The sequence below is a fragment of the Megalobrama amblycephala genome, linkage group LG7 (assembly GCF_018812025.1).
Source record: "Megalobrama amblycephala isolate DHTTF-2021 linkage group LG7, ASM1881202v1, whole genome shotgun sequence".
NCBI lineage: Eukaryota > Metazoa > Chordata > Actinopteri > Cypriniformes > Xenocyprididae > Megalobrama > Megalobrama amblycephala.
In genome coordinates, this window is record NC_063050.1 from 33,901,210 (window position 1) to 33,929,035 (window position 27,826).

At 38.6% G+C, this 27,826-nt stretch overlaps 1 protein-coding gene across 2 annotated transcripts in view; it reads left to right on the forward strand.

The window, feature by feature from the left end:
• nlgn4xa (neuroligin 4 X-linked a) overlaps window positions 1-27,826 on the forward strand; it is a 118,431-nt gene that overhangs the window by 23,802 nt on the left and 66,803 nt on the right. Inside the window, exons 3-4 of one of the 2 annotated variants that reach the window (XM_048197168.1) lie at window positions 630-689; window positions 13,342-13,494. In XM_048197168.1, coding sequence (XP_048053125.1) covers window positions 630-689; window positions 13,342-13,494 — 213 coding nt within the window. The remainder of the gene's footprint in view (window positions 1-629; window positions 690-13,341; window positions 13,495-27,826) is intronic. The other variant, XM_048197169.1, reaches the window with a different exon arrangement.

Genomic DNA, 27,826 nt, shown 5'->3' on the forward strand with positions numbered 1-27,826 from the left:
TATAGTTATTTATTATCTGTTCCAAAATCACCTCTTGGCAAAGTTATTACATATGTTGTTCTACAATCCAACCTCATAATCCCTGTGGTGCGGTGCTTATGACCCGGCATGGTGGGTGTGTTGTTCACACTCTAGTGATTTACATGCTACTTGCTTTTGTTTATACAGCTTGACATCCCACAATCCTCTGTTAACTGAAGAAACATTGGAACCTGTATGATCTCTCAGTGTGAGCCAATGTTAACACAGTGCTGCATATGTAATGAGCCAAGGTCATTTACAGAAAGAACTGATGCTTATTTTGAATTTGATAAATGTTTTTTTTTTTTTTTTATATATTTTTGTGACATAGACACTTTATTCTTCCCCCTCATTTACAGACCAAAATGCAACACTAATCAGTATTGTTTTTATTTTATAATAGAAAAAAAAAAAAAAAAATGTTTGTAATTATCTAAAAAATAGTATAGTATTTATTAATTTAGAAAGCCCTAATGATTGATACCCAATGTGTTAGAATATTGGTTCTACCTGATTTATATAATAATGATTTTGATTTAATATTTAAGCTGCTGTTTTAAAATCTGTTCCCCCATTTATCCTCTTTACTTTTCCCCTGTTGTTGACAGTAGGAGCCAACACAGTCAAAGGCGATGATTTCACCAATAATGAGGGTGGCGAAAATAAAGGTATTTTTTCCCATCTTTTTTTCCTTTTTTTTTTAAATAAAAAAAAATGAGATTCCAGCCTGAATCTTGCATGAAAGCATTTTTTTTTTTTTCTGTAATGAATTCTAATTTAATTTTGTTCTTAACTTTTTTGGCCATTGAAGCGCACCATCATAAAGCCCTTGGACCCCTTTTTGACACCTCTTTCCTCTTTGGAGATTCCTAGCACAGAGCTGAAGGGCTTTGTGAAAAGGCTAAAGTTTGCCTGTGCAGAAAATTCAATAACAACCATAAAATAACACTTGTTCTCACATAGACATTACCTTCTCCCAGTGCTGCAAAGTGAAAGACGGTTGATGAAAGTCTGCATGCTTTTTTTCTTCTTCTCCGCAAAGAAATCGCAGTCATGTTTCCCTCCCTTTTTCTCAGTTTTGCCATTGTTTTTCCTTCATTGCCCGGTGAAGCATGAGCACTAACCTGTGTTGTTTTGACAATGACAATCTGTTCATTTGTAACTCCTGTCAGATGCTGGGTTGAAGAAACTCTTCTTACTGTAATATTAATGGCATGCTCTTTTGCATCCCATTAGACTTGGACAAATAGCACTTTGTAAGACATGATTCATTATAAGGTGCTGAGAAAGGGTAGAACCGTGTGAATGAAAGCAGTGAAGTATGTTGTATACGTCTCAAAGCAACATAGAACATATGGTAATTTAATTGATCTATATTGGGCACAGGATGTGGTGTTGACTTCAGGTTGCGCTTGACACATCTGATAAATTGCTGCAGTGGATCTCACTGTGGTTTGTGGCTGGCGAGGAGAGTCAGCTGTCATGATCTCTGAGTGATGTGTGTGATCATTGATTGCTGCTGTCCAGACAATGTTGTTCTTTTTGATTGCCCTCTGATACCTGTATCAGTATGGAAGAGAGCAAACATGTGTCTGTAGCTAGCTGGGGAAATACTACAAAAAAACATTTTCGAAGATCTTATTTTTGCTCTTTTTCCATGTTCAGTAGGGGAATAATCTGAATACTATTGCTTACAAGTTTTATTGAAATAGCTGTTACTCTTCCTGTGAACTGTGTAATCACATTATGTTAACAGCATAATCTAAGTGACAGTTTTGAGATATATTTTTCACAGGCCCTCAAAATAGGATAATAGGGTTCCACAGAAAATACAATTATAAAATGTACTTTTTGTGCTGTGCAAGTTAAGAGTTACCTCAACAGAATAGTTCACCCATAAATTAAATTTCTGTCATAATTGTGATATTTCTCAAAATATCTTTTTATACAGGTTTGGAATTAAAATAAGTTTGAGTAAATGAATGATCAAACTTCAGGAATGAACAATCCTTTTAACCCTTTGACGCGTACGATCACACCGGTGTGATCAGTCTTGGCTGGCCCAAGGAGCGTACGATCACACCGGTGTGATTAGAACGTTCAGCGCATCACGTGATCAACTGCCAAATTCAAATGTGCGTGCGCGCTTTGGCTGGCGCTAAACCAGAGAGGGCGCTTCGCTTTCCATATATTACATATATGCAGTGTTTTCAACCAAATAATGTTTATTTTAGGTTTCAGACATTTAAATACACATGAGTACTAACAAAACCATATATTTAGAGTTCGTAAAATACACAATGATGTCTATAGAAGCGGAAATAACAACCCTTTCCATTATAATTAGACGACACGTTTTATTCATAACAGATACACATTGTGAAAGTAACTTTAAAGCTTACTCTATTCTTCCCCAGTTCAATGACTCACTTACTTTCATGTATTTCGGGAGAAGTGGATGAATTCACATGTAGATCCAACAGATCCGATTCTCTGTGCGGCGCAAACTAACATGGCAGCGCCCATAGCGCATATGGCTCAACTAACGCGATCGTTATAAAGGTGTTTAAACAGCAAAACACATCCACATGCACATATTTGGCAATCGGAATATTAGATATTTCATGCTATAGTTAACAAATTTGTGAATATTTTGAATAAAAAAGGAAAAATTAAATGAAAGCAGATCATCATTCATACAGTGCTGCGGTGTGTCACGTAACAAGCAATGACGCGTCGCCATGGAAACCATAAAGTGATACGTTCTAAATAACGGTCGCCTTAAAAAATTCACACTGGGGGGTCAGACAGAATATTTTAAATTTATGTGAAAGGGTTAACTCAGCTTTCTAAAGATTATAATATAGTCATGTGCTGTATAGCTTAAACGTGTTACAATGTTTCTTTTTTTAGGGAATGATGCTAACTTTTATCTAGGGCTGTCCTCCACTAAAGATTTTTCTGGTTGACAAGTCGTTCATTTTAAGTGATACTCAACTAATAAAGAGCCTTTAATGCCTACATAGCCTAATCAGCGCTCAAATGCATGCATAAAGCTTGCCACAGCGCACCGGCAGACTTTTCGTTGACTACCAGTTAGTCGACTATTAGGAGGCAGCCCTACTTTTATCTGATTGCATTATCCTAACATATCATAGCTGACTAAAAAAAAAAAAAAAACATAAAACATAATCATGTAACCGTGGGCCACTGACAGATTCTGAGTGTTTAGCTAATAAAAAACACTTTGATATTCAAGCTTGTTTCTGCCACTGAATAAAAAATATAAAAAGGTGATTACTTTTTATCTTACATTTTTTTCCAAGTTAAAAAGTCAGAACTGTGAGATATAAATTCGCAATTGCAAGTTATAATGTCCAAATTGCGAGATATAATCTCAGAATTGTGATTTATAAAGTCAGAATTGTGTGATATAAAGTTACAATCTCACAATTCAGAATTTTTTTTTTTCTCAGAATTACTAGTTTATATCTTATATCAATTCTGAGAAAAATGTCAGTCCTCCCACCCCAAAAATTGGACTTTACAACTCGCAATTGTGAGAAAAAAAATCAGAATTGCAAGGAAAAAATTGTGATCTCTATATCTCACACTTCTGACTTTAATTCTCACAATTGCAAGTTTATATCCTGCAGTTCTGACTTTATAACTCAAAACTGCAAATTTATATTTGCGAGATGTAAACTCACAATTGCAAGAAAAAAGTTACAATTATATTTTAAATTGTTTTATTTCGTGGTGGAAACAATCTTCCATACCTTGAGGTGTTTTCTACCTGCCAGTCATTTGTGCTGCTTTTTTCCTGACCACACGGTGGTACAATGGTATTGGGTGGGGTTGTGAAAGAAGGTGCTTGTCTAATTCACCCTTCACCGGGAGTTTGATTGACAGGCAATCTGACCAATCATAACTCTGAATCTGCCATTTTGTACTACAGACAAACCAAACAGAGTTAGTAGATTAACGTCGGTCGACTCATACTGTTTACTGTTTATTGATGTTTTTCCATGGTTGAAACAACATACCTTTCGATGTTCATTCAAGTTTATCTCGTGTTGTAACTAGTGGGAAGAGATGATTGATTCATGTGCCTCTTCAACTGAGGCGCTACTGCGATCTGTCACGACACATTAAAGAGTCACAAAATGGATTTATTGTTTACATTTCCTTAAAAATGACAAAATTTGAAAGTTGAGACTTTTGTTTCATATCAAAAGTAACCTGCTCTGTCTTGTTTGTCGGCGCGTTGTCAGTGTCCTCTTTGCTCCGCAATGCATTTTTCACTGCCTGAGAACATGATGTGTGGCATGAGAGTGCCCATGGCTTGTCGGACATAGCAACAGTAACTAAAGGGGGCTGGTCTTTGTGAACACTCAGTTAAGTGTAATTTAAAAGATAGCTTACAGCACATTTAATACTGGTAATTAAAGAAAAATGTATAATAAAAATATCAGCTATATTATAAATAGCCTTAGACTTTAGACTGGGTGATCCAGATGGAATATTGACATATGCCTAGATAATCTCTGCATTTTAAAATCAGGCTACTTTGAAAAAGTCTTGAGTCTTGTAAGTACCTCCACCAAACGCTTCTTGTGCTGAAGAGACGAAGATGGTGTTTTCAGAAGGGCAGGATCGATGCTCTCTGTCTGTGTGAACATCTGCAGTGGCGATGAATTACTCTTCCTGGCTCCCTTGAGGTTGTACCTATGCCATAAGACTCCCCTGCAAAATCACCCTACAGCAATGCACCAGCCTCCGCAATTTCCTGCCACCTTTAAAACTCACCCAGAAAGACTCTTTAAATGCATAGAAATGAAAGAGAAAGCTAGTCTGTCTGTCTGTAGTTCCGTTAAAAGGATGATGCTCTTTAGACTCAGTCTGTACAGAGAAAAAAAAAAAAAGCTTTCGTTTGAAAATGAATGAGTGAAAGAATATCACTTGTCAACCATGCCTTAATTGGTTAACATGGGTTCTGAATGGAGGGCCTACGGCTTTACTTTAAACAGCTTTATTAAAGGTTGATGTTGAAAGCTTACATTTGAGACCCAGTAGCAGTACATGAATATCAAATACATTACATGTCCAGAAGCCACAGTTGACTTCAGCTTGATGTGAGGCCAATAATCGGCATACAATTGCCTTTAATGATATATTACAGCAATGTTTTTGCTTGCGTGCCATTGTATTGCTGTGCATTACAAATCTGTGTTACAGCTGAACAGACTAACTGAACAGCTCAGCATTGTGCAGACTGCATGGGCATTAACAGCCATCTTTCCCTACTAACACTTGAATAGATTATCCAGAAATAAAGATTCTGTCATTATGTTCTTACCTTTCAAAACCTGTATGACTTTGTTTCTTCATTTTTTTAAATGTTAAGAAAGTAATGTGTGAATATAATTTATATATAATTATATTTTATGTATGCGTGCATGTGTATATACAGTCAAATCAAAAATTATTCAGACATTTTTGATATTTTTGATATATTTTTACTAGTGGGTGCAGTACACTATAGTTCATTTATTTATGTAAGTGAGGATAGCAAAATAAAGTAAACTGTGACATATTATACCCAAAAATTCTTCATACAGTGGACTACCAGTAAAATTGATTTACAATTTTGGAACCAAAAATTATTCAGACACTTTGACCTGACCATTTTTTGTTATCTGAGTGTGTTATCTGACACAATTAAGATTTTTTTTTTTTTCTGGCGCAGTTTAACTCTGCGATCTTGTCATATTTTATTACCATTTTTTTAACTATAGTGAATAAACTGTATTAATAAATGAAATGTTCAAGGTGTCTGAATAAATTTGGGTTTGACTGTGTGTGTGTGTACGTATACATATACATTACCGTTTAAAAATTTGAGTGAAAAATGTGTGTATGTATGTATGTATATGTATGTGTAACTTCAGTATATATAGTGATTTTGTGTCCATTTTGAAGCCTGAAAGCTCTGTAGAAGCTTTGTGGACAAGAGGGGATAGAACAAACAGTATCTCCTTGTGTGTTGCACAGAAGTCATACGGGTTTAGGAAGACATGAGGGCGAGCAAATGATGACAGAATTTTCATTTTTGGGTGAACTATTTCTTTAATAAGAACTGTTGAGTCTAATGAAGAATTCAGCTCTTTCTCTCTCTCTCTTTCTTGCTCTGTATAAAGATGAGTAATGTGTGCAGTGCCGTGCAGCACATGAGGGAATATATTATCCTCCTCGGCCTGTCCTGGCAATGATGAATGTCCAGGGTGTGTGCACTGCAGAGTCACCCCCACTCACTCTCTCCTTTCGTTCCTTCCTCCCTCGCCTTTTTCTCTATCTCTCTGACACTATTGCTCTCTCTCTATCTCTCCCTTTTATTTTATTTCTGTCTTTCATGTTCTCTCATCCTCTCTACCTACTTCTCCTATCCAGTTCCATGGATAAAACAAGAAAGGGAACTTTTATAATGTCTAAGCTGTGAAATTCTGGCCAGGATGGTGTCAGAGTGCATGCCTAAAGGGCCGATCACATAGGAAATGTTCTTGCATTTACTGGGGCTGTTCTTCTATGTAAACATAGAAGCATGGCCGTGCACAGACATTTTGGGGGTCAGGTGCTCCTCTTATAATTTATTTATAAAAAGTAAAGTTACATATTGTTGATTGTCTTTTAAATAATTACACAATTTAACACTATACACTGTTATACCAATTAACTGAAATCAGTATAAAAAAATCCATCTTATCATTTATTAAAATCCATTTACACTGCAATTGCCTAAATAATGTTATGAGATTAATGTTCTAAACATAACATTTTGATTATAGAAATATGAAATGTTTGGGGGGGGGGGGGGGGGGGGGGGGGTTATTAATTGTTTTTTTTGGCCTAATGGTTAGAGAGTCGGACTTGTTCCCTGAAGGCTGTGGGTTCGATTCTCAGTACCAGCAAGAATTGTCAGTGGGGGGAGTGAATGTACAGCACTCTCTTCCATCCTCAATGCCATGACTGAGGTGAGACCCTTGAGCAAGGCACCAAACCCTCAACTGCTCCCCAGGCGCCGCAGCAAAAATGGCTGCCACTATGTGTGTGTTTTTGTTCACAGCTCACTGCTGTGTGTGCACTTGGATAGGATAAATGCAGAGCACAAATTCCAAATAAGGGAAACCGTACTTGGCTACATGTCACGTCACTTTAACTTTCACTTTCATTTTGTTAGGCCTATATATGAAACTAAAACCACCAGTAGGTGGCGGCAATTCTTAATAAGTGAATCATAGAATCATTCATTCAACCAATTTGTTCAAATCGTGCATACTATCCATCCTAAATAGTTTGTGACATTAGTCATTTTCAATACTATTTAGGATAGTATGCACATTGGGATGCAGGGTTAGTGTCCATTGACTTTATGAATAGATCATTGAACCCTTGACTCACCCAGTCTGTTTAAAAATAGTGAATCATTCAAGAACGAAAAACCACTGTGTGTTTCTGGGAGACGCAACTTTTCATCTTTGTTTAAAACTATTTTTGTTGGCAAAATTGAGCAAAAACAGCCATGCAATATTCTACCAATATCTGCACGAGAACTGTTTCACCGTTTCAATCACTCTGCTGTCAGCATTCTCACAGCCAGTGTCATGGCGGATGAGCAAACCCAACATATTTTTATAGGCACTACTGTTATTTTATAACAAAATGTAGTTTTAAGAGTTTTTTAGGCGAGAATATAGTTGTTTAGACCTCAGATATTCAATTCAATTCCATTCACATTTATTTGTATAGCACTTTTCACAATACATATAATTTCAAAGTAGCTTTACAGAGAATGCATGTCAACATTTCAATTTAGAGTAATCTGTTATCAGAGTTGGCTGTGTCAAAATTATTTAATGTCAGAAATGTACATATACAAATCACGCAGTTAGCTAACAATGTATTAATTTAAGGCAGAAACAATGAGCTCATGGAAGTAATGAATACATGTTAACAATGATTAGGATATATAGGAAGATTTGGAATGGTGTATGTTGATCCAGAGTTTGCGTTATCTGAAGTCCTTGCAGGGGTTGGCGCCGTCTCTTCACAGGTGTTGCTCATCTGAAGTCTTCATAAGAGGCTTTATCCAAGCTGATGTACTCTAGTGACCTCGGGATGGGCATCCTGAGATAAAACAGAAAAGCAAATGTAGAATAATTAGCGTAGCTGCTGTTCATAACATTAAGCAAAGATAGTCATAGATATGCAATTAATATGTAAACATTTCGCCTAATTAAAAGTTAGTTTAGACGCTTTCAGAGATGCGAGCTTCAGGCTGTCAGCGACCGTTCAGTGCTCATATACCCACAGAGAACAGCTTCATCTCGGCCAGTCCTTCTGGAATTTGCTGCTGGCTGTTATGTAGATAGTTTTACACATGAGGTATAATTCGTTTTGGGTTTATCAAACGGGCAATCTTTGGTCTTATTAATCTATTACTTGCTTGTTCCAGAGCTAATAGATTTGGCTTAAGGGCTACACAGCAAAATCACCAGAGTTAAATCAACTCTGCTCTGAGTACATATGGGCCCTCTCTAAATAGTGTTAAAGTAACACTGAAGCAGAGTTAATGTTAATGAGATAATTAAGCGATGAATGAGCATTAGTGATGAACACTTGCTGTTAACAAGCAGAACAACTGAAGAAAAGATGATCCTCCTCTGCTCAGATCTTGAGAGATATAATGTCTTTTACCTTCAGGTGATTTCATCTAAGACTGTGGCTGAAGTCCGTTGTAGTTCTTGTGTTTCTCTTTTCTTCATTGATTCTGCTTGTTAACAGCAGGTGTTCATCACTAAAACTCAATCATCACTTAATTAATCGCTTAATTATCCCATTAACTAACTCTGCTTCAGTGTTACTTTAACACTATTTAGAGAGGGACCATATGTACTCCAAACAGAGTTGATTTAACTCTGGTGATTTTGCTGTGTATATTAAGTTTCATAACCTTGTATTTACATTGAAATTAATCCTGTACTAACTAGAGTGCTACTTTTGTATGTTTGATTGAACTGTTTGCTTGTGTTTATTTACTTTTTTACTTTTTATACTGTTATAATGGCTATTTTTGTTAATTCAAATATTATTGTGTCAGGCACTCGCAAAGCCTTTTATATTGAAATGGACTAAAACAAGGAAACAAGGATGTTGTTTTTATTTTAAACATCTTACGAGATGCAACTGACAAATCCATTGACTAGCACTGTCATGGGAACAAAAACAAAACAAAAACAAATATACTGCTATCCTCAGTGGACATTCAAACTGATTTTGTGATCATAACAATACGATTGACCTGAAGAATATTAGGTAGATGCAGGTAATACACTTGCTCAGGTGATCTCTCTCTCTCATAATACTCTACATATTACAATGTGTTTCAATGAAGGGACTCAACGTTCCTTTGTTACTAGTTCTAAAGTGACTGTCTACGATTGCCTACGGCCGAATCACAGCCATGCTGATATACAGCCATATTGCACGGCTACTCGTGCAATATTGCTCATATATATAACTTGAAAATGTTGTATGCACTGTACACTTTCATTCAGTAAAAGTTGTATGAAATTAACAGCTTTTCAGTAGACATCTCATATAGATTGTCATGAGAACGTACAAGCTAAAAGTTAGCTCAATCTGTAGAGCACTGCATTAACAACTTGAAGTTCATGGGTTCAATTCGAAGGTTGAACTGAAAAAATGTACACCTTGATGTACTGTAAGCTTCTGCCAAATCCATTCATAAATGAAATAATTGAGTTGAAGTTCAACTTTTAAAAACAATATATTTAGTTCCATTCCACGGCGTCTGCAGTAGCTGTTTTTTAATGCAAGATCTCGCTCTGTGTGAATGGCCTGTAACTCTGTCCCCTCCATCATTCCCAAGAGCCTAAATGTTTGCCAACTTTGCACATTTCCAATACCAGTTGTGTTTCAACACACCTGGGATGCAAAATGTGCAGATATGTGCTGTCTTCTCAACTAACAGCCCTTCCAATATGTCTCCTTAATCTATGAGTTTTGCTGTGAAGAGCCTTAAGATCAGCATCTACTCTAGACAAGTTCATGGCAGCACTCCATTCCCGTAATGTGTTTCTGGATTGTTCTCCTTCCAATAGCTGGGACGACAAAATTGTTTTCTTGGACAGAGCCCATAAAATCAGTACCTAAACAACTTCTACTGGGTCAAGTTTGTAAGTTAAGATTCTCCATAATAGAGGTTTCCAATTTTTGTGGGTGGTATGCTTTTACCAGCGTTGGTCGTAATGGGTACGCTTGCTATTTTGGGTCAGGTAATCCTAGACCAGTGTAAAAGGGTAAAACATCAACACAATGCTGTGTAACATCTCCACTAAACTAGAAGCCCTTGCGCAGCTATTAGTCTGCCGGGTTAGAGGCAGAATGTCAGACAGGAGGTTCTGGCCTTGCTGATGGTCCAGTGCAATAAAGGCGCTTGCAAAGTTGTACACCAGCAAAGAGCTGCAAAATAGATGCACTCGCATTAGTACACTGCCTGGCGCCCACTCAGAACCCGACCGAGATTAATCACCTGTCACGACGGGTTGTTTTCCACCTCTCCCTCTCTTTCTCTCTCTCTCACTGTTTCCCTCTCTCTCGTTCTCTCTGTTTTCCTTTGCGGGGGAGAACGATACACAGACTTGCCGTTAATTCTGCTCGCCTGCCCACAGGCGCTGTAGGATTGTGCCAGCAATGCAGCAGACCACGCTGTGTGTGTGTGTGTGTGTGTTTGTGTCTATGTGTTTGTGTTTGTGCACCACATCTATGCAGTTAATGAAGCCATATGTAACAGAAACCAATAATCAAAGTACAGTGAGGTGGCTTTGGCTGAATACCAATTACTCAGGGTCTTACGCTGTCCCCTGTTGGACTCCACTCCAGTCTGAGAAGCCAACAAGGGCGTTTCTAATGCAGATATACCACTCCCACTGAGAGGAGGCTGTTTGCAGTGAGTATGTTTCTGGAGGTGGATGCAAACAAGCACACATACCGAATGTCATAACCCCTTTTTGATGCCATTAGCTCTCATTCCATCAGCTGTTTTGAGCGGGCTGAGGAAGCTGTTTGATGAAATATTAGTACACATTGCTCTACTAACCAACAGTGCAAACCACGGAGCATTAAAACACACTTAATTAAAGATGCACACTGATTATTCACCCTCAAAAAAACTCTGTTAAGGCTTGTTTGTAACCAGTAATTTTATTCTTTGAGGAATCTTTGAATCAATTTTCAGTCGTTAAGTATATAAATGTGTGTTTCTTCAAATGTGGTCGCTTTTGGTCAGGCGAACTATTATAAAAAGTTTTTTTTTTTTTTTTTTTTTTTTTTCCTTATTGACATGATTATCTCCTAGTACACTAATGTTTGAAAAATGTTATTTGGGGTAAAATTGAAATTGGGCAACAACTGTGGGAACTGTGAAAATGAATTATCAACAATAGCCATTATAAAAGACATAAATACAAGCAAAAAAAAACCCACAAAAACAAAAAAACAAGCAAACAATTCAGTCAAACATACAAATGTAGCACTCTAGTACAGGATTTAAACATAGCCTAACTATAAAGTTATGAAACTTAATTTTCCCCTTAAACCAAATCGTTTTGCTCTGGAACAAGTAATAGATTAAAAAGACCAAAGATTGCCCATTTGATACCCCCCAAATTAATCTCATTTTTAACCACTATCTACATAAGAGTTAGCGGCAAATTCATGAAGGATTTGCCACTGATCTCTGTGGGTACATGAGCGCTGAATGGCCCCTGATGGATGGCCACATAACAACAGTAGTATTTATAAAAAGATATGATATGATAAAGATATGACCCTATGCATATATATATATATATATATATATATATATATATATATATATATATATATATATATATATATATATATATATATATATATATATATATATATATATATACAGGGTCTAAAACTAACTTTTTGCCATACCTGCCAATGGCCCGTGACTTAAGAAAATGTACTGGCCAAAACCATTTTTTTACTAGCCATGAAAAAAACAAACAAAAAAAAAAACAGGCAGTAGGCAGTAGGTGTTCTTCTGCTCATAAGCTTTACAGCTTTTCCAAATGCCACTCTTGACCAAGAAGAACATAAAAGGCTGACTTGAATATGCTTAAATTCATTTGGATATACGTGTGGAGTTGTGGAAGAATGTTTTATGGAGGGACCAAACTGGGACGTTTTAGACCCATAGATCAGCAGCACGTCTGGTGCAAAAAAGGCAAAGCTCATGAGCAGAAGAACACTATCTTCATGGTCAAATATGGAGGTGGTTCAGTCTTGTTATGGGGGTTCTTTGCTGTTGCAGGAAGTAGAAAATGTTGTACACATATGTTTAGAGCCATCAACTTTCCCGGAATCACTCAAATGTGTGTCAAAAACTTGTATAATAGTTTACTGATGCCTTTGATGAATTGTTTTCATAAAATTTTGTTCTCAGCAGCAAAATGTCTTGCAGGTTAAGGGGCTTGAATAATTCTGATTGCAACTGTATATGTGTTTTACATCAGCATCAACCCCTGGGACATAACATTTGAAGCGAAACATATGCATCTTTTGTTGTTTACAGTTTATACATTCATTGGTATTAATGTTCAGCCTATGCAGTAAGCACATTCGTCTAGAAATGCTCAGTGTGTTTTTATTGTGACTAAACACAGGGACACATCTGCATCTATATTAGATGTCCTGTTCAAGATCATTAAATATCTGAGGTGAAAAATCTATAGTCTGGTAAGCCTGCCTGCAATTTGTGAATTGCTATCAAAGACTTCCTCATCCTAGGGCTTCATGTCTCCTGTTTTATAATCAGCCTCCTACATGTGTACTAATCAGAGGCTTTAATCAGAACAAGAGAACCCCACAAATAACCAACTCATCTGCAGCAATTACGGACTTCCCTGTGAACGAGCCATATCTTGAGGTGAATCTTGCTGAGGTGGGATTAGTTAAAATGAAAATGCAGCTTGGTAATGGTATAAAGAAGCAATTTAATTTGAGATATTTTTCTGATCTTGCCATTTGGGATTGTCCTATTGGATTTTCTTGTCAAAGTGTAAAGCCTAATGTGTTCTACTAATGTTCGTTTACTGAGAAAAACTGTCATTACATTTGTCAGGCATTATTTGTTGGACAAAAAAAGTTGTTCAGTCATCCGACAGATATAAAATGTTTTCGGATAATTTATTTTTTTTCTTCTTGCAGACATCCATGATGAGAATGGGCTGAGACCTGTTATGGTGTACATCCATGGTGGGTCCTACATGGAAGGAACAGGGAATATGATTGACGGCAGCATTCTGGCCAGCTATGGAAATGTCATCGTGGTAACCCTGAATTATAGGCTGGGAGTGCTGGGTAAGTCATTCGTTTTTCATTAAATGGTGGATGGTTTTGATTACAGAATATCTTGCTGACCTCCTGTTTTATATTCAGCCTCCTACACATGTAATAAAGATATACACATGTATTAAAGAGGCTCATGATCTTGTGAAGCTGAGGGTCATAGTCTTAAAAGTCACCGAATTTAAAATGAATATTTCAAGAATATCTGGAATGTTGTATAATAGTTTTTAGTTTAAAGCCATCCTTCAGTTATGGTCATAAAATGCAAACATAACAATTATGATTTACTTATGATTCTATTTCCTGTTGGAGCTGCTAAATATGGAGCTGTATAAATTGAGAATCACGATTTTTTGGTTTCAAATAGAGACTGTATAATTTACTAGAGGTTCTGACGAAATGTTAATTGCTGCAGTCAATTTAATGTTTAATTAATTAAATTGACTAATTATATAAAAAATTGGGTTGAATGAATGATTCAATGACTCACTGATAAGACAAATGGTTTCAGTACACTGGATGAATCAGTGTTTTTGAACAAATCTATTGAATGAATGATTTGATGACAAATACTGTACATTTTTTAACAGCCACTTGTCGCCGTTTATTGTTGTAACAATGTAATCAATACAAACGCTATTTGAAGTGCCAAGTTACTTTCAAAGGGTGGTTTACTCTATTTCGATCGCTTCTGTAGACATCAGTGTTTATGTCTGAACTATAACCTTTTATCCTGGTACTTCTTGATAATTTGAATATTTGTAACACAGAAATAATGATACTGTGTGGTTGAAAATATTTGTGAAGCTTTTTTATACCTATACATGATAAATACTTTCTCTGGGTCAGCTGCAGCGCCAAGGCAGATTTGAACGGTCCGGTGTGATTTTGTCAAAGGTTTAATAGACATAGGCGAATCACTGTCATTTAGGAATAAGATCGCATAGGTGTTTGAATCGAGATCGTGATCTTTTAACAATTAATCTTGCAGTTGGAGTTGAGTTGAGTTGAGTTCAGTTTCAGTTTAATATTATAGTATTTATTTATACTTTGAATTAGCTTTTATTTTTATATTTTCAGTTCTCTTTTAAATTGTAGTTTAAGTTCTTGTACATTTTGTTATGTTTTTTTGTCATTTTTTTTTTATTATTTATTTTTATTTCAATTTAGTTTTAGTAAATTCAGTACTACTACAAAACACTTTTTATTACATTTTAATATAAATAACTGACATTTTATTTCAGTTATACATTCAGGCAACATTTCAACATTTCAATTAAGTTTTCCATCTATTTATATGTAATTTAATTTCAGCTTTATTTTAATTAACATAAACTATTTTCAATAATTGACCTCATAAAACATAATGATTATTTCCCAAATGTGGGGAGGTCAAATTTAGTGCTTTTTTAAAAGTGAGAGTTGAATATTGCTACACTGCTGATCATCAAATTCAGAATTTGTGCTGTATAATAAGTTTGAAATAATAATAAGTTTGGATTTCATATTCCTCTTTCATCTTTCATCGCTGGACAGTTATGGCTCATCAGGATGTAGGATGGTTAAATTTCATTTATGAATCTCAAGTCTTTATAACTGTTACTTCTCTTATTGGCTGCTGTGGGTAGATATTAAAAAGGGATCATTCACAGTCTTCCACTTCAGCTGTTTTTTCAACTCGTTATCAGCTACAGCTCTATGTGAGGCTGGTTATATTTAGATGTGTTGGAGCTAAGGGGAAAAGGTATAGGTCTACTGGAAAAGTATGCACTGCAGGAAAAAGACTGTTGGGGGAAGTAAGGAAAGTGGCAGAGAGACCGAGGACAGGAGTGAGAGGGTGTAAGCGTGGCCTTTGTTAAACGTGTTTCTGCTTCTCTGCTTGACATCACTCAGCATGAAGGTGATGGAGATAGTCTAAAGTGTCTGGGCTGTCTCAGCCTTTATGGAGAGCAGTTTGAAGCATGGTGGCAGTGAAAAGCAGAGCCCTAGATGGAGGGCAAAGTGAGATTGGAACACATTCCCAAGCATATAAAATTGCAGGATTGTGTCCCTTTTGTACCCCCTCTTCAGAGATCGAGGTAAAAATAATATTTTAACACCTCTGAGGTATCTTGGTGGCAGCTTATGTGTGTGTGTGTGGCACTGCACAGACTGCTGTCTAGTTGGCCCATGCCCAGTCCGCCACCAGTGAGACACATTTCTTCTCAGCTGTTTTTAGACCTGGTGTTGTAATGGCTTTATCCAGCTTTTAGACACATGCTCACTGATTAGCCAAGGATGAGAGGTACATTCCGGTGTGAATATACTGTTTGTAGAAAGCCATGCACTGCTCTCTAGAATTAGCTTGTTGGAGAGTAAAAATTGCTGCTGAACATATGTAGACATATTTGAAATAGATACAGTGACAATGTGGTATGCATAACAGGGTTGTTAGTGTGATAATCATGTGGGAGTTATTACGACTGCATGGCTATTCATTTATAATCATTTTGTATAGGCTACATGGGCATGCATGTGTACGGATGTGCATTTCCTTGTCAAATCTTTATCTGTAACTGTGTGTGAGCTTTCATAATAATTGCACCATCTGCATTGGAGCACATGTGGCCTGCCAATGATCCAGTGGAGGCTGTTAGATTGAACTGAGATGTCTCACTGGCACATGACTCTCTCTCTTACATGGCAACGTGAGCAGACTTCTGATGTGTTTCATAACACAGCAGAATGGGTCTGTTTCTGCACTTAACATGTCATCACAATGCATTATGGGAAATTTAGTTCTAATTTGGCATAATGAATTATTTATGTATGCAGCATTACATGTAGAATCACAATGGCTACGTTTACACAGCAGCATAAAACATGCAGTCCAGTTTATGAATGAGAGAGGCAACTGCATATATATATATATATATATATATATATATATATATATAAGACCATTGACCATTGCATAAAAAAAAGTGCTGAGACATTTTTCAAAATATCTTCTATGTCCCACTTGTAACCAAGTGATACCCAAAGATCACACTTGATTCCGACTATGCCACCAGGGTTTTATACCCACAGAAATAATTTAACACAGCAACACAAGTTCAATAGCCAGTAAATGAAAGAAGAACAAAGACGTGACCTTCAAGTTCAACACTTTTATTAACAATCATCAATGAAACCTCTGAGTAAACAATCAACTTTACATTTATAAACATATAAAAAGAGGGAATCACAATTGTAAGATGTCTAGACTTTAGGTCAAAAATTAAAATCATAACCCACCATTCTTAATAATATAGGATTAACCAAGCCTGCGGGAGGAGGGGAAAGAGTCACTGGGCCAGGGACCCACAGCCTTAAGAGCACACACCACACGTGCACTGATAACCAAATCATCAACCAACAACTTAGTCGTGAATAATGCAAATAACTCTACACTCTCAAATCGATACCCATGCAGTGCAGGAAATCTCATGCGCCACGGGAAGGAAAGACCTGTACGACTACAGAGGAAAGTACTCATGTAGGCTGGCTCCCAAAACACACACAAAAAGAAATGGGTTAAAAACTCCCCTTTTCACAACATATAATGTAGACCTCAGCGGTTGGTACAAACTGGACTTAAATAGTAAAATCAATTACGAAAATAACCAATAAGAAATCACTTCAAAAACAAAAATCAGTTTATGACCATAAACTTAAAACTTGTATAACAAAAATAAATCACAAGCAAAACAGCAGGGCCTAGACATCAGAGGTCCATATGCATAGAACTCCATACAAGCAGAAAAACAAAAACATAAATTCGCTGTTTGGATTTTAATAGGAAAATACTTAAAAATCTATGAATGGATCATTATTACAGTGATTATTATGTTTCTAGCATGTTATATGTTTGGCAACTGTTCTTTTAACCTTTACAGATGGGCTATATAGCTTTTAATTTCTTAAACAACCATGTAGGAAGACACATCATGGCCATATTCCAGGATGACAATATCAAGATTCACCAGGGTTAAAACTGTGAAAGAATGGTTCAGAGAGCATGAAGAATCATTATCAAACATTGGCACCTCTGAGTCCAGACCTTAATTTCATTGAAAGTATTTGGGATGTGCTGGAGTAGACTTTACAGAGTGCTCACCTCTTGCATTGTCAATACAAGATCTTGACCAAAAATTGATGCACCTCTTGATGGAAATAACATCACAACATTTTCTATCGAGAGGTGCATCATTTTTTGGTCAAGATCTGTATTGACAATGCAAGAGGTGAGCACTCTGTAAAGTCTCCTCCAGCACATCCCAAAAACTTACACTGAGGTTAAGGTCAGTGCCAATTCATGTGTGAAAATGATTCTTCATGCTCCCTCCCAACAATTCTTTCACAGTTTGAGCCTGATGAATCTTGACATGGCATCCTGGAATATGGCCATGATACATCTTAATACATGGTTGTTTAAGAAATGAAAAGCTACACACTCCATCTTTTAGGGTTAAAAGAACCGTTGCCGAACATATAACATGCTAGAAAAATAATAATCACTGTAATAATGATCCATCCATAGACTCTTAAGTATTTGCCTATTAAAATGAAAATATTTGCCTTTTTTTTTTTTTTTTTTTTTTTTTGGGGGGCTGGGCAGTGTATTATCACTATAATAAACCTAACCATCTAACACACACATACCTCTGCCATAATCCAAGAGTGGAATGAAAACTCTGCATGATAGAGTGGAGTAGAAACACTGCGTAATACAGCTCGTTGCTGTAGGCGAAACACGACGTCCACAACTTAGACAATAACCATGCTAACAGCCCATGCACTCACACTCTTGCATCGGGGGTTACCTCCCTACTATTAACACATAATAAACCATGTCAAGAAACAAAGCGTCCTGGTAAAAACTCTTTACAGCATCTAAACAAATGTCATGCTAATACCTCACTATGGCACTTCAGGGTCACAACACCGGAAGGAGACGGAAAAGGTCAAAATGTCAGGAAGTTACGCAATCTACCAACCTTTGCGCTATTTATAGGGCAAAATAAATACATATGCCCCACCCCGTACACCATCCTTATCCACTCAGTCACACACTGAAGAAAGAAAGTCATATAGGTTTCAGAAGACACAAGGGTGAGTAAATGATGAGATATTTTTCAATCTATAACCATAAAACTGAACTGCAGATAGTCCTGCAGAATCGCACTCTGGCTTTTATCAAACCAGCCATTAAAAAACCTTCCCAAATCACCCTCTCAGTCATTTAACAGACAGTAGCTTACACTAATAGACCCCACTGCAGTGGGTCAATCTCTGCGGAGCTTTTATCCTATTCACTTCTGTCTCTGTCAGTCTGTCTCACCACAGCCTGGAAGGCTCCTATGGTTTCCCAGAGGCCTGTGAGTAGAGTCTCCACAGCAGGGCAAGGACAGGCACAGCTCAGGGGAGGAAGGCCGATTGGACGGAAATAGTTGCATGAGGGAAGAAGAGAAATAGAGAGATTAGGAGCGACAGACAATGAAAAACAGAGGGCTTTTTTTGGGTCACATTTTAAGCAATAGTAATATAATGGCATGGTAATAATGGTGAGAATGCGCTTGGGTGTATGTGGGCATGTCATGCTGTCTTCAACAGCCAGAAGGCAGAGTTGTTTGTTGTTGTCTCGTGGTAGCTCTAATGACTTTGCTTTCTTTTACACATAAACAGAGAGGAGAGGTGAAGTAAGGTAACAACAGGAGAGGTCAGTGGAGGATTGCTGCAGGTAAATGTGTTGAGAGTTGAGAGTGGACAGGAGTGAGGATCAGACACTATTGAGTAGATAAAGATAACATGTCAACACAAGGAGATGAAGGGCTGAATCCACATGCAGAAGAGGCTGCCAGAGATGTTAAGTGGAGAGACGACATGGGAAATGGGGAATAGAACAGAGAAACTGTTTTGTGTGGCAAAGAGTGGTGTGGAAAATAAATTGTAAAGGACATTAGAGCTGTGGCCTAGCAGTTAGCTTGTGTTTCAGACATATATTGTTCCATGGTGCTTGTTCAAGAGAAGAGATGGAGTTCAGCCTGTATTGTGTCCTGTAAAGACTGGCAGATCCAACATAAAATATTCATACTTGTGTTACTAATGTTGCATTAAAAAAAAAAACTTTGCATTCACTTGAACAGAGGTGAGTAGAGTATTCAAAAATGTACTCAATTAAAAGTACAAGTACTTATAGATATATTTGAAGAGTCTGGTTCCAAAACGCGATAAACGCCATTTTCAAAAAAATTGAGTTTCCGCCAAAATCAGTATTGTATCTGGTGGTTATTGAAAAGTAATTTTGCACAAAATGCGATATCCATCGTGTTATTCTGTAATGTTTTCTCCCTTTCTTTCCAAAACGCGACAAACGCCAGTCTCCTTTTTCTGTAGAACGTGATATATCCGCTCTCAATCAATCACAGCGCACCATTCCACCCACAGTAAACATTGAAGGCTTTATAAAAAGCCGTTTTTAATACCAATGTACTCGGCAAATGAGTTTATTTAACCGTGCGGTAGCGCCAGATGCTCTTTAATCAGTAATAACAAATAATTTATTTATTAACATTAACAAGATGATCCCTTAAATTAATTTTGGGAGTGACGGCTGAATGTATTTTTAGTAAAATGTCTGTATATAAGATAAATATTGGCAAAGTTTAGACTCTGTCATATATGTGAATCAACTTACTTTGTTGTGTATTTTCAATTTGAAAAATAACTTTTACATTGGTTGATTAATTGCATTTTGAAAGTGTCATGGATTTATTGCATTTTGGGAAAAAAATAATATGTTTTTATAATAAACGTTTTAAAATCAAAATATAGATTTGAATTTTTAACGTTTTTATAACCAAAAGATGCTATGTGAAAGTTTGAAACAGAAAATAGTGTTTTTCATCTTGCCACTTTCTTGGTAAAGAAAATGTCTTTTTACTCAAATTAATCAAAATGGAGTTATTGTGTTTTGGAACCAAACTCTTCATTTACTCAAAGTAAAAGTGAAAGTAATAATCTTAATAGTTACTTGAGTAAGAGTAAAAAAGTATCCAATGAAAAAACTACTCAAGCAGCTAGTTACTACTTTGTAACTATATATATATATATATATATATATATATATATATATATATATATATATATATATATATATATATATATATATATATATATATATATATATATATATATACACACACAACAATACAATAGCATAGCATGTTATTATTTAGATAGATAGATAGATAGATAGATAGATAGATAGATAGATAGATAGATAGATAGATAGATAGATAGATAGATAGATAGATAGATAGATAGATAGATAGATAGATAGATAGATAGATAGATAGATAGATAGATGTCTTTGCAACAAACACAAAAGAGACAAGCATTATTTCTGGCATCTGTAGCCCAAATATCATGCATGTCCTTTGCTTTGTATAATAATAATGTATAGGCTACAGCTACATTTGAAAGAAGAAAGAGAGAAAACTCTGTACATGTGCTCGTGCTCATAACCGCTGAACATCTGAACACAAACAATGATCAAATGCACATTGACGGATATTCTTCCATCTGTTCTCCAAAATGTAATCAAATTTTTTGACTTTCTCAGTTTGTGTAAATCTACTTAGGGTTCAGGGAATTTATTTTGTCCCACATTAATTTCACACCTGTCTGGTACAAATATGTGGCTTTGTTTCATTAATACAGTGTATACTTCTTTATTTACCCCAAAAGAAGGGAAGTGTAATGTTTTCTGATTTAATTAAAAAATATACATGACAAACAAAAATGTTTGTCAATAAAAGACAATATTTTTTTTTTTCATATAAAATAATACCTTTTTTTTTTTTTTTTTTTTTTGGAAATTCAAATTTAAATAATTTTGTAGTTTGACAATGAACACTCTGCAAAACACAGCTATACAGCATAGGTCAAAACAATACATGCAAACAGATGAAGAAACACATTCAGAAAAACACAGAGCTGAAGAAAACACTCCTCTCCCTCCACTCACAGCTCTCACAGAACACGAGACAAATAGACAAGAGAGTACAAATGCTGAACATTTCTTGAAATAATATTTTCTGGATGTTACGTTTCTTCCTCTCAGTCTTTATTCATCTTTTTTTCCATTGTTTCTCAACAGAAATTCATAAAAGTTGATTATGCCAGTTGTATCATAACTGTATTGAATAGTATAATTCTAATAGCGGGCACATTGTAACACAGTGTTACAACGAACCCTATCTGCGCAACTGGAATTTAAACCTGGTTAGTGTCCTTTGATAGTTAGTGAAGCATTAAAGAACTACCCAAACTGCTAAACAACAGATATGAGATTGAAATAATTTGTCTAATTTTAAATAAATAAAAAAATTTAGATGACAAATTAGCTTAAGTAAGAAATTTACTTTTGCTATTGTTAAATAAATGTTCAGTGATATCTTCCAAAGATTTCTGAATTTTGGCACTTTTTTTTTTCTCTGTATATTGTATATTGTATTATATTTTGTATTTACTATATATATTGTTTATTTATTTTATATTATATATATATATATATATATATATATATATATATATATATATATATATATATATATAACTGAGACGTTCCCATTCAGTCGGTCACATTCGACGTACGTCGGACAGACCGACGAATAGGAATCCCTAACAAAGCGCTACAGGAGCTGCCCCCTTCCAGCACTCTGTTGTAAGCCACCTGAACCCCCTTGCCTGAGGATGGTGGGACAAGGCTAACACAGAGAGTGTCGATCACTGCTGTTCCCTAAAAACCCACTCAGTGAGACTATTGGATAACACTGGGAAAGCGTAGCCTTTTGCTGGGAAAGGAACGCTTCCACATCCTTCCCCGAAGAAGTTATGTGGAGAAGTACATATGGACTAACCCCGTAGGGCTGTACTACATATGGAAGAACTGGGGTGACTCCAACCCGATGGAGGGTGGGTTCTCCCAGAGGGAAAGACACGGGCTTCGTTTAGGAGCAACCGTGGAACCAGATATATGGGATCCCTGTAGGGTCACACATATGATACCCAGCCTAAACCCGGTTCTCGAGGATACAGTGGAAAATAGGCCTGGGGCAGACGCTCCACCACGTCAGCTGCCGAAGGGAGATCGGAGGACTCAACAGGGTCTGCCTTGTAGGGACTCTCTGGAGTAAAAAGCGCATGTAAGCGCAGCAAGCCGGGGCCTCTCGGTGCCTCTGACCTGAGGTGAGAACACGGGAGGAGACTGGCTCGACACAAAGGCTATAGAATCTAGCGAACATGTAGGTGTCACCCAGCCCGCAGCTCTACAAATGTCTGTCAGCGAGGCGCCACGAGCCAGCACCCAGGAGGATGCGACACCTCTCGTGGAGTGAGCATACAACCTGAGCGGGTAGGGCACGCCTTGAGCTTGGTAAGCCAAGGCGATGGTGTCCACTATCCAGTGGTCATCCTCTGCTTGGAGACAGCCTTTCCCTTCTGCTGGCCTCCATAACAAACAAAGAGCTGGTCTGAGGTCCTGAAGCTTTGGGTTCTGTCTATGTACAGTCGCAAAGAGCGAACTGGACAGAGCAAAGCCAGGGCTGGGTCTGCCTCCTCCGGGGGCAGTGCTTGCAGGCTCACTACCTGGTCCCTGAAGGGAGTGGTAGGAACCTTGGGCACATAGCCGATAACTCTAGGCATGATTCGTCAACCAAAAATGCCTGCAGGTCCCCTACCCTCTTGATGGAGGCCAATGCAACCAGCAGCAAAGTCTTCATAGACATAATCTTTAAGTCTGCTGACTGCAAGGGCTCAAAGGGAGCATTCAGATGCTTCTGACTCCAAAAGGAGGAGATGGCGGTCGAGTTGCGACATACAACGGGAGCGTAGACTACCTTAACGGTTGATGTATGCAACGGTTGCAGTGTTGTCCGTGTGGACCAGCACATGCTTGCCCTTTCAGGCGGCTCAGGGCAAGGCGTACTGCTAGCAACTAGAGGCAATTGATATGCCAATGCAGTTGGGGACCCATCCACACCCCTGAAACTGCATGCCCGTTGTACGTGGCACCCCAGCCCGTGGCAGAGGCATCTGTGAACACCACAACATGCCGGGACACCTGCTCTAGGGGCACTCCTGCCCGAAGAAACAAAGGGTCCAACCACGGGCTGAAAGCTTGGCGGCACTTCGGAGTGATTGCCACTCGGAAAGTGCCGTGTTGCCACGCCCATCTCGGGACTCGGCCATGAAGCCAGTGTTGAAGCGGTCTCATATGAGCAAACCGAGCGGGGTTACTGCCGCAGTGGCTGCCATATGCCCCAGGAGCCTCTGAAAGAGTTTCAGTGGGACCGCTGTCCTGCCTTTGAACGTATTCAAGCAGTTCAACACCGACAAAACACGTTCCTCTGTGAGGCGTGCTGTCTGTTCGACCAAATCCAACTCCATACCGAGAAAAGAGATCCTCTGCACAGGGGAGAGTTTGCTCTTTTCCCAGTTGACCCGAAGGCCCAACTGGCTGAGGTGACTGAGCACCAGGTCCCTGTGATCAACTGATCCTGCGACTGAGCTAGAATGAGCCAGTCGTCGAGATAGTTGAGGATGCGAACACCCTGTTCTCTCATGGGAACAAGGGCTCCCTCCTCTACTTTCGCAAAGACGCAGGGAGACAGGGCCAGCCCGAAGGGTAGGACCTTGTACTGATATGCTCGACCCTCGAACGCAAAGTGCAGGAACAGCCTGTGTCGAGGTAGAATCGAAACATGAAAGTACGCGTCCTTCAGGTCGATCGCTGCATCTCACGGATGGATGCACTCGAAAATGCGTTTCTGCGTGAGCATTTTGAACGGTAGCTTGTGGAGGCTCTGATTCAAAACTCGCAGGTCCAAGATCGGTCGTAACCCACCGCTTTTCTTGGGTACAATGAAGTAGGGACTGTAGAACCCTGACCTCATATCGGCTGGAGGGACTGGCTCTATTGCATCCTTCGCTAGTAGGACCGTGATCTCCGCACGCAAGACATGGGCATCGACAGCCTTCACTGCAGTGAGGTGGATGCCCCTGAACTTGGGGGGACGCCGGGCGAACTGAATTGCATAGCCGAGCCTGATGGTCCGAATGAGCTAGCAAGACGGACTGGGGAGCGCTAACCAGGCTTGCAGAGACTGTACAAGCGGGACCAAAGGGACCGCAGGCGTACCCACAGCGGGGCAGCGAGGTGGAACATAGGGACGCGGCTCGGGAGGCTCTCTCCGCGAGGCGGCCCAAAGCGGGGTCAGAGTGTGCTGTGCAACACTTACCTGGTTCCATGGTCGGACAGGGGGCGCAGGAGAGGCTTTGCTGCCTTCTCAACTGCACGCTGCTGCCCTCTGGCAAAGGAAGAGGGGAATGAGAGTGGTGAGGTTTTTCTCCTCCCAATGCTCTCCGAGCCCTCTTCAGACCCGGAGATGGAGGAACTGCTCTTTTTTTTTTTTTAAATTTGGGTACCGCCAGCTGTTGGGCCAGCGGTGGGACAGAAACAAACCCAACAAACAGGATTTACCACCCGGCCCTCCTCCAGGGGAGGAAGAGCAGCCCCACCCATCTCTGGGTCACCCATTTTAAGGGTGATTTTTCACTAACCACTTAAACAGCAGCAGAGATGGGAGGCGTCATCTTCCTGCAGCGGACACAGTAGAGCAGGCTGGGCCGGAGTTTTCTGCAGGGGACGACACCCTTGGCAACGAGCAGACTGAGGGCCAACGAGGAACTCAATGGTTTGTCGGGGGAAGCTGTGAACAGCCAGCCCACTCAAGAGGGTAGTGAGAGAGTAAAAACTTTATGCAGATTTTGCCACTTTTGGCATTCCATATTTATGGCACGACACGCAGAGGAGCGAGAGGTTTGCTCTCGCTGATCTCCGCGGTCTCCCAGAGTGTCGGGCAGACCCGTGGCTGTGCTTTTACACAAAAGCGGCAGCTGGCCAACAACAGAAGGGGACTCAAGCTTCCCGGAGAAAGAAGAGTCACGACTGGCGTGTCGACGTGATCATGTTCTCATGCGAAAACATGAACCACCCACAAACATTGTTTCAGCACACGCCCAGACATGTGAAACAGTGATTGTGGCCGTCAGTGAGGACAGGTTACGGCCGCATCCAGAAACACACAAATAGAATGTCATCTTTAAAAAGACGCAAGCTCTACTTGTGTAAGCTCTTTTAGGGACTTTACTCTTTTAAAAGTGCTGAAGCACGCAGGGGAACGGCCGCCGCAACACAGACAGGGATTGTGTGCAGCCTGTCATGTGCTCTCTCTCTCTCTTTGAAGGTGCTCACTCTTACCAGCCGTAAAAACGGCTTTCAACGCTCGAAGCGCACCGTACCGGCTGTGAGAACAGCCTTCTGACGCTTTCAAAACAGATATTTGCTCAATAATGGCAAATGAAACAAAAACAACAGAAAATAAAGAGAGGATTTCGACCCCACTGCTGTGCTGTTCGCCCGCACTCGTAAAAAGAGAAGTTCAACCAAAAAACTTGACTCGCCTTCTAGCAGACACTTGCTTACAGAGAACAGGAACAAACACTGTTCGGCTCCGAAGCGAAAAGCTGAAGATGCAACGCACCTGCTGCTCATTATATACCCGAGCTGCGAGGCCAGCAGCTACTGCATATGATTGCATGCCAATGTGCATTGGCTCGTTTTAGTTACACTTGAAGTAGATTGGCCTCTCTAGCGAGATTCCTATTCGTCGGTCTGTCCGACATACGTCGAACGTGGCCGACTGAATGGGAACTATGCGTTCGCTCACAAAGAACACAGAAGTTTTGCGAGAGAATGCAAGTTTCTTAAGGGGAAGGAAAACATTTTGCGAGACAATGCAAAAGCACTGACAAATATTTTCTCATATTTTTTTCCTCCACAATGTTCCTTTAGGAACTCTGTATTTCTCTACTTTATCATTCATTCATTCATTTTAATGCAAAGGACAGGATGGATGAGGAAGGAGGTTTAGGTTGAGAAACTGAGGTGACTGCCTGAGGAGAGTCTTCAAAGCGTGACACATGAAGCGCATACAGCGCTGTTTAACATCTTCCCATTACAATCAGCTCAGAACACAAACAATAAGCAAACAAGCTCCTTCGAATGGCACTGATGCCCAAGGCAGGTGAGAGAGCTGATTTGTCTGTATCAAAAGAATAAAAACAAAACCTAATTAAAGACAGATCAAGCCCCAAATGACGTTTCCCTTTTAACGCACACACACAGCTCTAATGGCTTTTAGAAACGCAAACCTCTAGGATTTATATAAATGAAAAGAAACCTCACAGGATGATGCAAGCCCTCTTGTAGTGATTATTCAGACATTTTGAATCATCGTGTCCCTGTGAGAGGGTCTGGCAGCTCTGATAAGGAAGGCTACCTTGAGAGCCACTTGTTGAAATTCCACCATTTTGTAATTTTACCTTGTTGGACATTAATCTTCCCAACATTAAATGGGCTTGCTGCATTTTTTTTTTTTTTTTTTTTTTTATGAAATGATTGTTGAAAAAAAAAGCTGATATGGAATTAAAGTGCTTTTGTCTTTAGTCATTGTTCATAAACATTTAGCTTTTACAATAGATTTTGTCTTAAGAACCTTTAAAGAATACCCTATTCAGCCCCTATTCTGCCCTTATAAAGTTTAGATGTCTATGCTTATATTCTCTCATAAAAGGTCATTGTTGTCACATTACTTTAAAGCCAATATTATACAAGTTTTTTTCTATCTTAATATATTTTAAAATGTAATTTATTCCTTTGATGGCAAAGCTTCTTCATTTACTCCAGTCTTCAGTGTCACATGAACCTAGAGAAAACATTCTAATATGCTGATTTGATGCTCAAGTAACAGTTGTCATTATTATTAATGTTGAAAACAGATGTGTTGTTAAATATTATTATGCAAAACATGATGGATGACTGAATGGACGAATGGATGGAAGAATAGATGAATAGAATGCCATTTTTATGTTTTGAATTTCTTTGAATTGCAATTCATTATATTCCAAATCACACTGCAGTTCATGGACACTTTCTGTGGTGCACCGCAAATTCGAATGACACAAATCTCAGAATTCAAATTACTCATGGATTGTAAGTGAGCCAGTTCTTACATTCTGAGTTTTGTCCAGCCTTGCAATAACTAGATCAGAAAGTAGATCAAACAAATTGTTTACAGACCTGCAGACATCAGTAAACATTCCTCCTCCTGTCATCTGACTCTCATCTCAGATATGTGCAGTCTGGCATCATCATATCTCCACACAGAAACTGGGAGCTCAGTTTGACCTCAGAGTG